We start from the raw sequence: 18,594 nt of genomic DNA, 5'->3' as shown, positions 1-18,594 counted from the left end.
TATCCCAACCACTAGTACTACTACACCGTGTCGTCTCTATCCCAACCACCACTACTACTACAACACTGTGTTCTCTCTGTCCCAACCACTGCTTCTACTACTCTGTGTCCTCTCTATCTCAACCACTAGTACTACTACACTGTGTCCTCTCTATCCCAACCACTAGTACTACTACACTGTGTCCTCTCTATCCCAACCACTAGTACTACTACACTGTGTCCTCTCTATCCCACCCACTACTACACTGTGTCCTCTCTATCCCAACCACTACTACACCGTGTCCTCTCTATCCCAACCACTAGTACTACTACACTGTGTCCTCTCTAGCCCAACCACTACTACACAGTGTCCTCTCTATCCCAACCACTAGTACTACTACACTATGTCCTCTCTATCCCAACCACTACTACACTGTGTCCTCTCTATCCCAACCACTAGTACTACTACACTGTGTCCTCTCTATCCCAACCACTACTACACTGTGTCCTCTCTATCCTAACCACTACTACACCGTGTCCTCTCTATCCCAACCACTAGTACTACTACACTGTGTCCTCTGTATCCCAACCACTACTACACTGTGTCCTCTCTATCCCAACCACTACTACACTGTGTCCTCTCTATCCCAACCACTAGTACTACTACACTGTGTCCCTCTATCCCAACCACTACTACACTGTGTCCTCTCTATCCTAACCACTACTACACCGTGTCCTCTCTATCCCAACCACTAGTACTACTACACTGTGTCCTCTCTATCCCAACCACTAGTACTACTACACTGTGTCCTCTCTATCCCACCCACTACTACACTGTGTCCTCTCTATCCCAACCACTACTACACTGTGTCCTCTCTATCCCAACCACTAGTACTCCTACACTGTGTCCTCTGTATCCCAACCACTACTACACTGTGTCCTCTCTATCCCAACCACTACTACACTGTGTCCTCTCTATCCCAACCACTACTACACCGTGTCCTCTCTATCCCAACCACTAGTACTACTACACTGTGTCCTCTCTATCCCAACCACTAGTACTACTACACTGTGTCCTCTCTATCCCAACCACTACTACACTGTGTCCTCTCTATCCCAACCACTACTACACTGTGTCCTCTCTAATCTAACCACTACTACACCGTGTCCTCTCTATCCCAACCACTAGTACTACTACACTGTGTCCTCTGTATCCCAACCACTACTACACTGTGTCCTCTCTATCCCAACCACTCCTACACTGTGTCCTCTCTATCCCAACCACTAGTACTACTACACCGTGTCGTCTCTATCCCAACCACCACTACTACTACTACACTGTGTTCTCTCTGTCCCAACCACTGCTTCTACTACTCTGTATCCTCACTATCCCAACCACTAGTACTACTACACTGTGTCCTCTCTATCCCAACCACTACTACACCGTGTCCTCTCTATCCCAACCACTAGTACTACTACACTGTGTCCTCTCTATCCCAACCACTAGTACTTCTACACTGTGTCCTCTCTATCCCAACCACTACTACACCGTGTCCTCTCTATCCCAACCACCACTACTACTACAACACTGTGTTCTCTCTGTCCCAACCACTGCTTCTACTACACTGTGTCCTCTCTATCCCAACCAATAGTACACCGTGTCCTCACTATCCCAACCACTAGTACTACTACACTGTGTCCTCTCTAGCCCAACCACTACTACACAGTGTCCTCTCTATCCCAACCACTAGTACTACTACACTGTGTCCTCTCTATCCCAACCACTAGTACTACTACACTGTGTCCTCTCTATCCCAACCACTACTACACTGTGTCCTCTCTATCCCAACCACTAGTACTACTACACTGTGTCCTCTGTATCCCAACCACTACTACACTGTGTCCTCTCTATCCCAACCACTCCTACACTGTGTCCTCTCTATCCCAACCACTAGTACTACTACACCGTGTCGTCTCTATCCCAACCACCACTACTACTACAACACTGTGTTCTCTCTGTCCCAACCACTGCTTCTACTACTCTGTATCCTCACTATCCCAACCACTAGTACTACTACACTGTGTCCTCTCTATCCCAACCACTACTACACCGTGTCCTCTCTATCCCAACCACTAGTACTACTACACTGTGTCCTCTCTATCCCAACCACTAGTACTTCTACACTGTGTCCTCTATCCCAACCACTACTACACCGTGTCCTCTCTATCCCAACCACCACTACTACTACAACACTGTGTTCTCTCTGTCCCAACCACTGCTTCTACTACTCTGTGTCCTCACTATCCCAACCACTAGTACTACTACACTGTGTCCTCTCTATCCCAACCACTACTACACCGTGTCGTCTCTATCCCAAACACTACTACACTGTGTCCTCTCTATCCCAACCACTACTCACTGTGTCCTCTCTATCCCAACCACTACTACACTGTGTCCTCTCTATCCCAACCACTACTAACTACACTGTGTCCTCTCTATCCCAACCACTAGTACTACTACACTGTGTCCTCTCAATCCCAACCACTAGTACACTGTGTCCTCTCTATCCCAACCACTAGTACTACTACACTGTGTCCTCTCTATCCCAACCACTAGTACTACTACACTGGGTCCTCTCTATCCCAACCACTAGTACTACTACACTGTGTCCTCTGTATCCCAACCACTAGTACTACTACACTGTGTCCTCTCTATCCCAACCATTACTACACTGTGTCCTCTCTATCCTAACCACTACTACACTGTGTCCTCTGTATCCCAACCACTACTACACTGTGTTCTCTCTATCCCAACCACTAGTACTACTACACTGTGTCCTCTCTATCCCAATCACTAGTACACTGTGTCCTCTCTATCCCAACCACTACTACACTGTGTCCTCTCTATCCCAACCACTACTACACTGTGTCCTCTCTATCCCAACCACTAGTACTACTACACTGTGTCCTCTCTATCCCAACCACTAGTACTACTACACTGTGTCCTCTCTATCCCAACCACTACTACACTGTGTCCTCTCTATCCCAACCACTAGTACTACTACACTTTGTCCTCTCTATCCCAACCACAACTACACCATGTCGTCTCTGTCCCAACCACCACTACTACAACTGCACTATGTTCTCTCTGTCCCATCAATGACTTCTACTACACCTTGTCCTCTCTATACAAACAACTACTACTTCTACACTGTGTCCTCTTTGTCCCTTCCAGTACAATTAGTACTACACCATGTCGTCACTGTCCCAAAAACTACTACTACTACACTGCATCCTCTCTATCCCAACCACTACTACTACCATCACACTGTCTCCTCTCTGTCCCAACCACTACTTCTACTACACTGTCTCCTCTCTGTCCCAACCACTACCACTACTACACTGTATCCTCTCTATCCCAACCACTACTACTACCACTACACTGTGTCCTCTCTGTCAGAACCATGACAACTACTACTAAACTGTGTCCTCTGTCCCAACCAGTACTACTACTACTACTACACTGTGTCCTCTCTGTCCCAACCACTACTTCTACTACATTGTGTCCTCTCTGTCCCAACCACTACTTCTACTACACCTTGTCCTCTCTGTCCCAACCACTACTACTACTACATTGTGTCCTCTCTGTCCCAACCACTACGTCTAATACACCTATCCCAACCACTAGTACTACTACACTGTGTCCTCTCTATCCCAACCACTACTACACTGTGTCCTCTCTATCCCAACCACTAGTACTACTATACTGTGTCCTCTCTATCCCAACCACTACTACACTGTGTCCTCTCTATCCTAACCACTACTACACCGTGTCCTCTCTATCCCAACCACTAGTACTACTACACTGTGTCCTCTGTATCCCAACCACTACTACACTGTGTCCTCTCTATCCCAACCACTCCTACACTGTGTCCTCTCTATCCCAACCACTAGTACTACTACACCGTGTCGTCTCTATCCCAACCACCACTACTACTACAACACTGTGTTCTCTCTGTCCCAACCACTGCTTCTACTACTCTGTATCCTCACTATCCCAACCACTAGTACTACTACACTGTGTCCTCTCTATCCCAACCACTACTACACCGTGTCCTCTCTATCCCAACCACTAGTACTACTACACTGTGTCCTCTCTATCCCAACCACTAGTACTTCTACACTGTGTCCTCTCTATCCCAACCACTACTACACTGTGTCCTCTCTATCCCAACCACTAGTACTACTACACTGTGTCCTCTCTATCCCAACCACTAGTACTACTACACTGTGTCCTCTCTATCCCACCCACTACTACACTGTGTCCTCTCTATCCCAACCACTACTACACCGTGTCCTCTCTATCCCAACCACTAGTACTACTACACTGTGTCCTCTCTAGCCCAACCACTACTACACAGTGTCCTCTCTATCCCAACCACTAGTACTACTACACTGTGTCCTCTCTATCCCAACCACTACTACACTGTGTCCTCTCTATCCCAACCACTAGTACTACTACACTGTGTCCTCTCTATCCCAACCACTACTACACTGTGTCCTCTCTATCCTAACCACTACTACACCGTGTCCTCTCTATCCCAACCACTAGTACTACTACACTGTGTCCTCTGTATCCCAACCACTACTACACTGTGTCCTCTCTATCCCAACCACTACTACACTGTGTCCTCTCTATCCCAACCACTAGTACTACTACACTGTGTCCTCTCTATCCCAACCACTACTACACTGTGTCCTCTCTATCCTAACCACTACTACACCGTGTCCTCTCTATCCCAACCACTAGTACTACTACACTGTGTCCTCTCTATCCCAACCACTAGTACTACTACACTGTGTCCTCTCTATCCCACCCACTACTACACTGTGTCCTCTCTATCCCAACCACTACTACACTGTGTCCTCTCTATCCCAACCACTAGTACTCCTACACTGTGTCCTCTGTATCCCAACCACTACTACACTGTGTCTCTCTATCCCAACCACTACTACACTGTGTCCTCTCTATCCCAACCACTACTACACCGTGTCCTCTCTATCCCAACCACTAGTACTACTACACTGTGTCCTCTCTATCCCAACCACTAGTACTACTACACTGTGTCCTCTCTATCCCAACCACTACTACACTGTGTCCTCTCTATCCCAACCACTACTACACTGTGTCCTCTCTAATCTAACCACTACTACACCGTGTCCTCTCTATCCCAACCACTAGTACTACTACACTGTGTCCTCTGTATCCCAACCACTACTACACTGTGTCCTCTCTATCCCAACCACTCCTACACTGTGTCCTCTCTATCCCAACCACTAGTACTACTACACCGTGTCGTCTCTATCCCAACCACCACTACTACTACTACACTGTGTTCTCTCTGTCCCAACCACTGCTTCTACTACTCTGTATCCTCACTATCCCAACCACTAGTACTACTACACTGTGTCCTCTCTATCCCAACCACTACTACACCGTGTCCTCTCTATCCCAACCACCACTACTACTACAACACTGTGTTCTCTCTGTCCCAACCACTGCTTCTACTACACTGTGTCCTCTCTATCCCAACCAATAGTACACCGTGTCCTCACTATCCCAACCACTAGTACTACTACACTGTGTCCTCTCTAGCCCAACCACTACTACACAGTGTCCTCTCTATCCCAACCACTAGTACTACTACACTGTGTCCTCTCTATCCCAACCACTAGTACTACTACACTGTGTCCTCTCTATCCCAACAACTACTACACTGTGTCCTCTCTATCCCAACCACTAGTACTACTACACTGTGTCCTCTGTATCCCAACCACTACTACACTGTGTCCTCTCTATCCCAACCACTCCTACACTGTGTCCTCTCTATCCCAACCACTAGTACTACTACACCGTGTCGTCTCTATCCCAACCACCACTACTACTACAACACTGTGTTCTCTCTGTCCCAACCACTGCTTCTACTACTCTGTATCCTCACTATCCCAACCACTAGTACTACTACACTGTGTCCTCTCTATCCCAACCACTACTACACCGTGTCCTCTCTATCCCAACCACTAGTACTACTACACTGTGTCCTCTCTATCCCAACCACTAGTACTTCTACACTGTGTCCTCTCTATCCCAACCACTACTACACCGTGTCCTCTCTATCCCAACCACCACTACTACTACAACACTGTGTTCTCTCTGTCCCAACCACTGCTTCTACTACTCTGTGTCCTCACTATCCCAACCACTAGTACTACTACACTGTGTCCTCTCTATCCCAACCACTACTACACCGTGTCGTCTCTATCCCAAACACTACTACACTGTGTCCTCTCTATCCCAACCACTACTCACTGTGTCCTCTCTATCCCAACCACTACTACACTGTGTCCTCTCTATCCCAACCACTACTAACTACACTGTGTCCTCTCTATCCCAACCACTAGTACTACTACACTGTGTCCTCTCAATCCCAACCACTAGTACACTGTGTCCTCTCTATCCCAACCACTAGTACTACTACACTGTGTCCTCTCTATCCCAACCACTAGTACTACTACACTGGGTCCTCTCTATCCCAACCACTAGTACTACTACACTGTGTCCTCTGTATCCCAACCACTAGTACTACTACACTGTGTCCTCTCTATCCCAACCATTACTACACTGTGTCCTCTCTATCCTAACCACTACTACACTGTGTCCTCTGTATCCCAACCACTACTACACTGTGTTCTCTCTATCCCAACCACTAGTACTACTACACTGTGTCCTCTCTATCCCAATCACTAGTACACTGTGTCCTCTCTATCCCAACCACTACTACACTGTGTCCTCTCTATCCCAACCACTACTACACTGTGTCCTCTCTATCCCAACCACTACTACACTGTGTCCTCTCTATCCCAACCACTAGTACTACTACACTGTGTCCTCTCTATCCCAACCACTAGTACTACTACACTGTGTCCTCTCTATCCCAACCACTACTACACTGTGTCCTCTCTATCCCAACCACTAGTACTACTACACTTTGTCCTCTTTATCCCAACCACAACTACACCATGTCGTCTCTGTCCCAACCACCACTACTACAACTGCACTATGTTCTCTCTGTCCCATCAATGACTTCTACTACACCTTGTCCTCTCTATACAAACAACTACTACTTCTACACTGTGTCCTCTTTGTCCCTTCCAGTACAATTAGTACTACACCATGTCGTCACTGTCCCAAAAACTACTACTACTACACTGCATCCTCTCTATCCCAACCACTACTACTACCATCACACTGTCTCCTCTCTGTCCCAACCACTACTTCTACTACACTGTCTCCTCTCTGTCCCAACCACTACCACTACTACACTGTATCCTCTCTATCCCAACCACTACTACTACCACTACACTGTGTCCTCTCTGTCAGAACCATGACAACTACTACTAAACTGTGTCCTCTGTCCCAACCAGTACTACTACTACTACTACACTGTGTCCTCTCTGTCCCAACCACTACTTCTACTACATTGTGTCCTCTCTGTCCCAACCACTACTTCTACTACACCTTGTCCTCTCTGTCCCAACCACTACTACTACTACATTGTGTCCTCTCTGTCCCAACCACTACGTCTAATACACCTTGTCCTCTCTGTCCCAACCACTACTACTACTACACTGTGCCCTCTCTGTCCCAACAAGTACTATTACTGCACTGTGTCCTCTCTGTCCCAACCACCACTACCACACTGTGTCCCCTCTGTCCCAACCACTACTACTACTACTCTGTGCCCTCTCTGTCCCAACAAGTACTATTACTGCACTGTGTCCTCTCTGTCCCAACCACTACTACTACTACACTGTGCCCTCTCTGTCCCAACCACTACTACTACTACACTGTGTCCTCTCTGTCCCAACCACTACTACTACTACACTGTGTCCTCTCTGTCCCAACCACTACTACTACTACACTGTGTCCTCTCTGTCCCAACCACTACTACTACTACACTGTGTCCTCTCTGTCCCAACCACTACTACTACTACACTGTGTCCTCTCTGTCCCAACCACTACTACTACTACACTGTGTCCTCTCTGTCCCAACCACTACTACTACTACACTGTGCCCTCTCTGTCCCAACCACTACTACTACTACACTGTGTCCTCTCTGTCCCAACCACTACTACTACTACACTGTGCCCTCTCTGTCCCAACAAGTACTATTACTGCACTGTGTCCTCTCTGTCCCAACCAGTACTACAACTACTACTACACTTTGACCGCTCAACCTGTAAGTTGTGTTGTGACATGGTAAGGTGGTATACAGAAGATAGACCTGTTTGGTAAATGACCAAGTCCATATTATGGCAAGAACAGCTCAAATAAGCAAAGAGAAACAACAGTCCATCATTACTTTAAGACATGAAGGTCAGTCAATCCGGACACTTTGAAAATGTCTTCAGGTGCAGTCGCAAAAACCATCAAGAGCTATGATAAAACTGTCTCTCACGAGGACCGCCAGAGGAAAGGAAGACCCAGAGTTACCTCTGCTGCAGAGGATAAGTTCATTAGAGTTTGCTGCACCTCAGATTGAAGCCCAAATAAATGCTTCATAGAGTTCAAGTAACAGACACATCTCAACATCAAATGTTCAGAGGAGACTGCGTGAATCCGGCCTTCGTGGTCGAATGGCTGCAAAGAAATCACTACTAAAGGACACCAATAAGAAGAAGAGACTTACTTGGGCCAAGAAACACAAACACGATACGCCATCCCATCTGGTTTGCTCTTAGTGGGTCTATTATTTGTTTTTCAACAGGACAATGACCGAAAACACACCTCCAGGCTGTCTAAGGGCTATATGACCAAGAAAGAGAGTGATGGAGTGCTGCATCAGATGACCTGGCCTTCACAATCACCTGACCTCAACCCAATTGAGATGGTTTGGGATGAGTTGGGGTGCAGAGTGAAGGCAAAGCAGCCAACTAGTGCTCAGCATATGTGGGAACTCATTCAAGACTGTTGGAAAAACATTCCTCACGAAGCTGGTTAAGAGAATGCCAAGAGTGTGCAGAGCTGTCATTTTTTTTTATTTTTTTATTTTTTACCTTTATTTAACCAGGCAAGTCAGTTAAGAACACATTCTTATTTTCAATGACGGCCTGGGAACAGTGGGTTTAACTGCCTGTTCAGGGGCAGAACGACAGATTTGTACCTTGTCAGCTCGGGGGTTTGAACTCGCAACCTTCCGGTTACTAGTCCAACGCTCTAACCACTAGGCTACGCAAGACAAAGAATGGCTACTTTGAAGAATCTCAAATATAAAACATTTTTTGGTTTCTAAATTATTCCATATGTGTTATTTCATAGTTCTGATGTCTTCACTATTATTCTACAATGTAGAAAATAGCACAAATAAAGAAAAACCCTTGAATCAATAGGTCTGTCCAAACATTTGACTGGTACTGTACATGGGCTAAGATAGAGGAAGTCAAACATACGCACACACGCACGCACACACACACACACACACACACACACACACACACACACACACACACACACACACACACACACACACACACACACACACACACACACACACACACACACACACACACACACACACACACACACACACACACACACACACACACACACACACACACACACACACACACACATGTATGTGTTTATATGTGGGTGTGTGTTTGCACATGCATGTGGGTGTGTAAAGGTGAGTTGCCCCCTCAGACTGACTGATAGTGGAGAACCTCACTCCAGCAGGTAATGGAAAAGGTCAACAGAGATGGGGAGAGAAAACAAGAGATGAGACAAAATAATGTCAGAGAGGAAAAAAAGATGGTACAGACTTAGATACAGAAAATGAGGAGGGAGCATAAGAGTGACAGAGAATGATAAGGAATGCCAGAAATATCCCCCTAGCCAATCTATCTTTACGCGCAGGAGATCACATGATGGATGGGACCTCAGAAGTCCAAACAGATATTACTCTACACTTCACCATAAACACACACACGAACAGACACACACACACCTCAGCCCCAACTGTCTGTGACCTGTGTTGGGAGCAGACATGGGTTCAAATACTATTTCAGATAGTAACCCTAACCCTAACGTTTTTTTTTAAGTTTTCAGAAAACTTTTTTCTTCAAATAAAGGTTGAAGAATGTATTTGGAAATATTCAAATACACTCCCATGCACCCAGATATTTGAAAATAGCATTTGAAATAAGTATTTTAAAATAATTTCAAATATAATTTGGTCAATTATTATATATATATTTATACACGGCTCAAAAAAATAAAGGGAACACTTAAACAACACAATGTAACTCCAAGTCAATCACACTTCTGTGAAATCAAACTTTCCACTTAGGAAGCAACACTGATTGACAATACATTTCACATGCTGTTGTGCAAATGGAATAGAAAACAGGTGGAAATTATAGGCAATTAGCAAGACACCCCCAATAAAGGAGTGGTTCTGCAGGTGGGGACAACAGAACACTTCTCAGTTCCTATGCTTCCTGGCTGATGTTTTGGTCACTTTTGAATGCTGGCGGTGCTTTCACTCTAGTGGTAGAATGAGACGGAGTCTACAACCCACACAAGTGGCTCAGGTAGTGCAGCTCATCCAGGATGGCACATCAATGCGAGCTGTGGCAAGAAGGTTTGCTGTGTCTGTCAGCGTAGTGTCCAGAGCATGGAGGCACTACCAAGAGACAGGCCAGTACATCAGGAGACGTGGAGGAGGCCGTAGGAGGGCAACAACCCAGCAGCAGGACCACTACTTCCGCCTTTGTGCAAGGAGGAGCAGGAGGAGCACTGCCAGAGCCCTGCAAAATGACGTCCAGCAGGCCACAAATGTGCATGTGTCTGCTCAAACGATCAGAAACAGACTCCATGAGGGTGGTATGAGGGCCCGACGTCCACAGGTGGGGCTTGTGCTTACAGCCCAACACCGTGCAGGACGTTTTTCATTTGCCAGAGAACACCAAGATTGGCACATTCACCACTGGCGCCATGTGCTCTTCACAGATGAAAGCAGGTTCACACTGAGTACATGTGACAGACGTGACAGTCTGGAGACGCCGTGGAGAACGTTCTGCTGCCTGCAACATCCTCCAGCATGACCGGTTTGGCGGTGGGTCAGTCAGGGTGTGGGGTGGCATTTCTTTGGGGGGGCCACACAGCCCTCCATATGCTGGTGCGGTTGGCCCTGGGTTCCTCCTAATGCAAGACAATGCTAGACCTCATGTGGCTGGAGTGTGTCAGCAGTTCCTGCAAGACGAAGGCATTGATGCTATGGACTGGCTCGCCCGTTCCCCAGACCTGAATCCAATTGAGCACATCTGGGACATCATGTCTCGCTCCATCCACCAACAGACTGTCACGTTGCACCACAGACTGTCCAGGAATTGGTGGATGCTTTCGTCCAGGTCTTGGAGGAGATCCCTCAGGACACCATCCGCCACCTCATCAGGAGCATGCCCAGGCGTTGTAGGGAGGTCATACAGGCACGTGGAGGCCACACATACTACTGAGCCTCATTTTTACTTGTTTTAAGGACATTACATCAAAGTTGGATCAGCCTGTAGTGTGGTTTTCCACTTTAATTTTGAGTGTGACTCCAAATCCAGACCCTCCATGGGTTGATAAATTTGATTTCCATTGATAATTTTTGAGTGATTTTGTTATCAGCACATTCAACTATTTAAAGAAAAAAATATTTAATAAGAATATTTCATTCATTCAGATCTAGGATGTGTTATTTTAGTGTTTCCTTTATTTTTTTGAGCAGTGTATATATATTTTTCTTACAAATAACCGTTCAAATACTAAAAAAAAGTACTTTTTTTGGCTGTCTATTTGAAAATACTCAAATACGCAGCATAGTCCCTTGCTCCCCCATGGCATCACAGTCCCTCCCCTCATCCCAAATCCCCTATAGGTGGTCTCTATCCCCTCATGCTCACATCCAGCCTCTCTCTCCTCTTCCTGCTGTGGCACACTCCCGTGTCACACTAGAAGTCTATGTTGCCTTAGTAACATGGCTATGTTACCCTCCTCAAGTCTCTCTTACAGTCTCTCGTACAGGACACATACCCTATGGACTCTCCCTGTCCATTCCTATATGCACTCCACTAATTAGAATTGAGCATACCGTATAAGACTCAACTGCCTATAGTAATCAAAGCCCAAGGGACAAAAATATTCTATATTACAGTGATCGTTAGAGAGAAACACAGACGATCTATAATATATAGCTACTGTATCATTTCGGCAACCAAAACAATGGTCCCCTGTGAGTATTTGAGGGTGGAGGAGATCAGAGCAGACCATCGATCCCTTTTAGCCAGGGATAGACTGCACTGCTCGACCTTCGTCCTCTCTTAGACCTTTGTCTGTCTGTCAGTCTCCAAGACAGTCTGTTAACTTTGAAAAGGAGACTAAGGATTCTCAAGGAGACATTACACACAGCACCGACATGGCTCCCATGATAATTGTAATTGGTACAGACTACGGAGATATCATTAATGTTGTGTGTGTGCGTGTGCTGTACTAACGTGTGTGTTTTGTTCTGTTGTTCCAGGTATAGATGTGTTGTCCATGCACACCATGCGTACTCAGAGGCCCAGCACCATGTTGTCTGATGTTCGACAGCTGGTCTCCAGCGGGGTCAGTCTCAACCAACGCAACAGCGACGGGGTTACTTTAGTGAGTACCTACCAGTGGAGGCTGCTGAGGGGAGGACGGCTCATAGTAATGGCTGGAACGGAGAAAATGGAATGTACAGTATTTGATTCCATTACACTTCTTCCACTCCAGCAATTACCACAAGCCCGTCCTCCCCCATTAAGGTGCCTCCAACCTTCTGTGGTGCCTACCAGTACTCCTCTATGATCTACCTCTCTCTCGCTCTCTCTATCTATCTCTCTCTATCTCTCTCTCTTGCTCTATCTATCTATCTATCTATCTATCTATCTATCTATCTATCTATCTATCTTGCTCTCTATCTATCTCTCTCTATTTATCTCTCTTGCTCTCTCTCTATCTATCTCTCTCTCTCTATCTCTCTCTCTTGCTCTCTCTCTCTATCTCTCTCTCTATCTCTCTCTCTATCTCGCTCTCTCACTCCATGTCAATGGCTGTATACAGTAGATGTGTCTGTGTAATGTGTTTATTTAACCCTCTCTCTCCATCTCTCTCTAGCTCCACATAGCGTGTGCTAGTGGCTACAAGGATGTGGTGTCTGTGCTGCTGGAGCACGGGGCGGATCCTCAGCCCTCCGACAACGGCTATTGGACACCTCTCCACCTGGCTGCCAAATATGGACAGGTACTGTCATATCACTGTACATTCACATATCCAGTCGTGTCAGATCCACGGATGGAAAGTGAACAAAACTTTGTTTAGCGAAGGAACAAAATATCTAATATCTAAAATGATATTCAACCATAAAACCTACTGGAATGCATCAATAATGGCTAGTTTATAGACCAGTAATAACTGGCTAGTTTATAGACCAGTATTGGCTGGCTAGTTTATAGACCAGTATTGGCTGGCTAGTTTATAGACCAGTATTGGCTGGCTAGTTTATAGACCAGTATTGGCTGGCTAGTTTATAGACCAGTATTGGCTGGCTAGTTTATAGACCAGTAATGGCTGGCTAGTTTATATACCAGTATTGGCTGGCTAGTTTATAGACCAGTATTGGCTGGCTAGTTTATAGACCAGTATTGGCTGGCTAGTTTATAGACCAGTATTGGCTGGCTAGTTTATAGACCAGTATTGGCTGGCTAGTTTATAGACCGAGGCTGGCTAGTTTAAAAACCACTATTGGCTGGCTAGTTTATAGACCAGTAATGGCTGGCTAGTTTATAGACCAGTATTGGCTGGCTAGTTTATAGACCAGTATTGGCTGGCTAGTTCATAGACCGGTTTTGGCTGGCTAGTTTTTAGACCAGTATTAGCTGGCTAGTTTATAGACCAGTATTGGCTGGCTAGTTTATAGACCAGTATTGGCTGGCTAGTTTATAGACCAGTATTGGCTGGCTAGTTTATAGACCAGTAATGGCTGGCTAGTTTATATACCAGTATTGGCTGGCTAGTTTATAGACCAGTATTGGCTGGCTAGTTTATAGACCAGTATTGGCTGGCTAGTTTATAGACCAGTATTGGCTGGCTAGTTTATAGACCAGCATTGGCTGGCTAGTTTATAGACCGAGGCTGGCTAGTTTAAAAACCACTATTGGCTGGCTAGTTTATAGACCAGTAATGGCTGGCTAGTTTATAGACCAGTATTGGCTGGCTAGTTTATAGACCAGTATTGGCTGGCTAGTTCATAGACCGGTTTTGGCTGGCTAGTTTTTAGACCAGTATTAGCTGGCTAGTTTATAGACCAGTATTGGCTGGCTAGTTTATAGACCAGTATTGGCTGGCTAGTTCACAGACCAGTATTGGCTGGCTAGTTCATAGACCGGTTTTGGCTGGCTAGTTCATAGACCGGTTTTGGCTGGCTAGTTTATAGACCAGTATTGGCTAGCTAGTTCACAGACCAGTATTGGCTGGCTAGTTCATAGACCGGTTTTGGCTGGCTAGTTTATAGACCAGTATTGGCTGGCTAGTTTATAGACCAGTATTGGCTGGCTAGTTTATAGACCAGTAATGGCTGGCTAGTTCACAGACCAGTATTGGCTGGCTAGTTCATAGACCGGTTTTGGCTGGCTAGTTTATAGACCAGTACTGGCTGGGTAGTTCACAGACCAGTATTGACTGGCTAGTTCACAGACCAGTATTGGCTGGCTAGTTTATAGACCAGTATTGGCTGGCTAGTTTATAGACCACTATTGGCTGGTTAGTTCATAGACCGGTTTTGGCTGGCTAGTTTATAGACCAGTATTGGCTGGCTAGTTCACAGACCAGTATTGGCTGGCTAGTTTATAGACCAGTATTGGCTGGCTAGTTTATAGACAACTATTGGCTGGTTAGTTCATAGACCGGTTTTGGCTGGCTAGTTTTTAGACCAGTATTGGCTGGCTAGTTTATAGACCACTATTGGCTGGTTAGTTCATAGACCGGTATTGGCTGGCGAGTTCACAGACCGGTTTTGGCTGGCTAGTTCACAGACCAGTATTGGCTGGCTAGTTTATAGACCAGTATTGGCTGGCTAGTTTATAGACCAGTATTGGCTGGCTAGTTCACAGACCAGTATTGGCAGGCTTGTTCATAGACCGGTTTTGGCTGGCTAGTTTATAGACCAGTATTGGGTAGCTAGTTCACAGACCAGTATTGGCTGGCTAGTTTATAGACCGAGGCTGGCTAGTTTAAAAACCACTATTGGCTGGCTAGTTTATAGACCAGTAATGGCTGGCTAGTTTATAGACCAGTATTGGCTGGCTAGTTTATAGACCAGTATTGGCTGGCTAGTTCACAGACCAGTATTGGCAGGCTTGTTCATAGACCGGTTTTGGCTGGCTAGTTTATAGACCAGTATTGGGTAGCTAGTTCACAGACCAGTATTGGCTGGCTAGTTCATAGACCGGTTTTGGCTGGCTAGTTTATAGACCAGTATTGGCTGGCTAGTTTATAGACCAGTATTGGCTGGCTAGTTTATAGACCAGTAATGGCTGGCTAGTTCACAGACCAGTATTGGCTGGCTAGTTCATAGACCGGTTTTGGCTGGCTAGTTTATAGACCAGTATTGGCTGGGTAGTTCACAGACCAGTATTGACTGGCTAGTTCACAGACCAGTATTGGCTGGCTAGTTTATAGACCAGTATTGGCTGGCTAGTTTATAGACCACTATTGGCTGGTTAGTTCATAGACCGGTTTTGGCTGGCTAGTTTATAGACCAGTATTGGCTGGCTAGTTCACAGACCAGTATTGGCTGGCTAGTTTATAGACCAGTATTGGCTGGCTAGTTTATAGACCACTATTGGCTGGTTAGTTCATAGACCGGTTTTGGCTGGCTAGTTTATAGACCAGTATTGGCTGGCTAGTTTATAGACCACTATTGGCTGGTTAGTTCATAGACCGGTATTGGCTGGCGAGTTCACAGACCGGTTTTGGCTGGCTAGTTCACAGACCAGTATTGGCTGGCTAGTTTATAGACCAGTATTGGCTGGCTAGTTTATAGACCAGTATTGGCTGGCTAGTTTATAGACCAGTATTGGCTGGCTAGTTTATAGACCAGTATTGGCTGGCTAGTTTATAGACCAGTATTGACTGGCTAGTTTATAGACCAATAATGGCTGGCTAGTTTATATACCAGTATTGGCTGGCTAGTTTATAGACCAGTATTGGCTGGCTAGTTTATAGACCAGTATTGGCTGGCTAGTTTATAGACCAGTATTGGCTGGCTAGTTTATAGACCAGTATTGGCTGGCTAGTTTATAGACCGAGGCTGGCTAGTTTAAAAACCACTATTGGCTGGCTAGTTTATAGACCAGTATTGGCTGGCTAGTTTATAGACCACTATTGGCTGGTTAGTTCATAGACCGGTTTTGGCTGGCTAGTTTATAGACCAGTATTGGCTGGCTAGTTTATAGACCACTATTGGCTGGTTAGTTCATAGACCGGTATTGGCTGGCGAGTTCACAGACCAGTTTTGGCTGGCTAGTTCACAGACCAGTATTGGCTGGCTAGTTTATAGACCAGTATTGGCTGGCTAGTTTATAGACCAGTATTGGCTGGCTAGTTTATAGACCACTATTGGCTGGTTAGTTCATAGACCGGTTTTGGCTGGCTAGTTTATAGACCAGTATTGGCTGGCTAGTTTATAGACCATTATTGGCTGGTTAGTTCATAGACCGGTTTTGGCTGGCTAGTTCACAGACCGGTTTTGGCTGGCTAGTTCACAGACCAGTATTGGCTGGCTAGTTTATAGACCAGTATTGGCTGGCTAGTTTATAGACCAGTATTGGCTGGCTAGTTCACAGACCAGTATTGGCTGGCTAGTTTATAGACCGGTTTTGACTGGCTAGTTTTTAGACCAGTATTGGCTGGTTAGTTCATAGACCGGTTTTGGCTGGCTAGTTTGTAGACCAGTTTTGGCTGGCTTTTTTATTTGTTTACCTTGTCTAGTCACATTCTGAGACCTATGGAAGATAACTTGTATAACAGAAATCTCCTCTGTCAAACACACTAGCTCAAAGTGCTGGCACGGCACTGCATGTATTCATTAATGCCTTTTGGTTTAGCGATTTCATGGTGTTTCTCACAGGGAAGGAGATTGATTTCAGGATATGGATGGAGGGCAGGTGGGGAAGAGGGAGATTTGGGTAGAGGGATAGGGGGCTTTGAGGGAAAGGGAAGCGTTTGTGTTAAAATCTTGCTGACACGGTCCAATATGTAATTACATTTCTGGGGCTGCATGGTTGGGGTGCTGACAAAGAGAATGTATTCATATTAAGAACAGTTCATTTCCTTCTTTGTTCCTCTACTACCCCCAGGCCAGGTTTCTTCTCTGTAGTGTGTTTTACAGTAAAGTCTTCCTTTCTGTTGCCTCTCAACCATCACTATCTCAAATGAAATTGTATTCGTCACATGCTTCGTAAACAACAGGTTCAGACTAACAGTGAAATGCAGAGACAAAAGACAGTATTGAAAAATAATAACACGTGGAATAAGTTGAAAAATAATAACACGAGGAATAAGTTGAAAAATAATAGCACGTGGAATAAGTTGAAAAATAATAGCACGTGGAATAAGTTGAAAAATAATAACACGAGGAATAAGTTGAAAAATAATAGCACGAGGAATAAGTTGAAAAATAATAGCACGTGGAATAAGTTGAAAAATAATAACACGAGGAATAAGTTGAAAAATAATAGCACGAGGAATAAGTTGAAAAATAATAACACGAGAAATAAGTTGAAAAATAATAACATGAGGAATAAGTTGAAAAATAATAACACGAGGAATAAGTTGAAAAATAATAACATGAGGAATAAGTTGAAAAATAATAACATGAGGAATAAGTTGAAAAATAATAACATGAGGAATAAGTTGAAAAATAATAACACGAGGAATAAGTTGAAAAATAATAACATGAGGAATAAGTTGAAAAATAATAACACAAGGTATAAAACACAATGAGTAATGATAACTTGGCTATATACACGGGGTACCGGTACCTAGTCGATATGCAGAGGTACAAGGTAATTGAGGTAGATATGTACATATAGGTAGGGATAAAGTGAATAGGCAACGGGATAGATTATAAACAGTAACAGCAGCGTATGTGATGAGTCGAAAGAGATTAGTGCAAAATGGTCAATGCCGATATTCCGGGTAGCTATTGGTTAGCTATTTAACTAACTATTTAGCAGTCTTATGACTTGGGGGTAGTAGCTGTTCCAGACTTGGTACATCGGTACCACTTGTCATGCGATACCTCATCCCTCTCTTTCTCAAACTCCACAGTTTATCTGAGTGCATACATAAGTGAATTTGAGTGCAGAGTTACAGGGGAGGGGAGTAGTAGAGAATCGTTTGGAGCCCTATCCGCTGGAGCCCTTCCGGCTGGAGCCCTACCTGCTGGAGCCCTTCCGGCTGGAGTCCTACCTGCTGGAGCCCTT

The 18,594-nt window shown here is 45.2% G+C and overlaps 1 protein-coding gene across 3 annotated transcripts in view; it reads left to right on the top strand.

Annotated features, from left to right (window-relative positions):
• Positions 1-18,594, top strand: part of LOC118372757 (unconventional myosin-XVI) — a 260,749-nt gene that overhangs the window by 112,577 nt on the left and 129,578 nt on the right. For all 3 annotated transcript variants that reach the window (XM_052522327.1, XM_052522326.1, XM_052522328.1), the window contains exons 6-7: positions 12,606-12,730; positions 13,226-13,351. In XM_052522327.1, coding sequence (XP_052378287.1) covers positions 12,606-12,730; positions 13,226-13,351 — 251 coding nt within the window. The remainder of the gene's footprint in view (positions 1-12,605; positions 12,731-13,225; positions 13,352-18,594) is intronic.

The sequence above is a fragment of the Oncorhynchus keta genome, chromosome 7, assembly GCF_023373465.1.
Source record: "Oncorhynchus keta strain PuntledgeMale-10-30-2019 chromosome 7, Oket_V2, whole genome shotgun sequence".
Lineage (NCBI taxonomy): Eukaryota > Metazoa > Chordata > Actinopteri > Salmoniformes > Salmonidae > Oncorhynchus > Oncorhynchus keta.
This window is presented reverse-complemented; position numbering and strand designations above follow the sequence as displayed.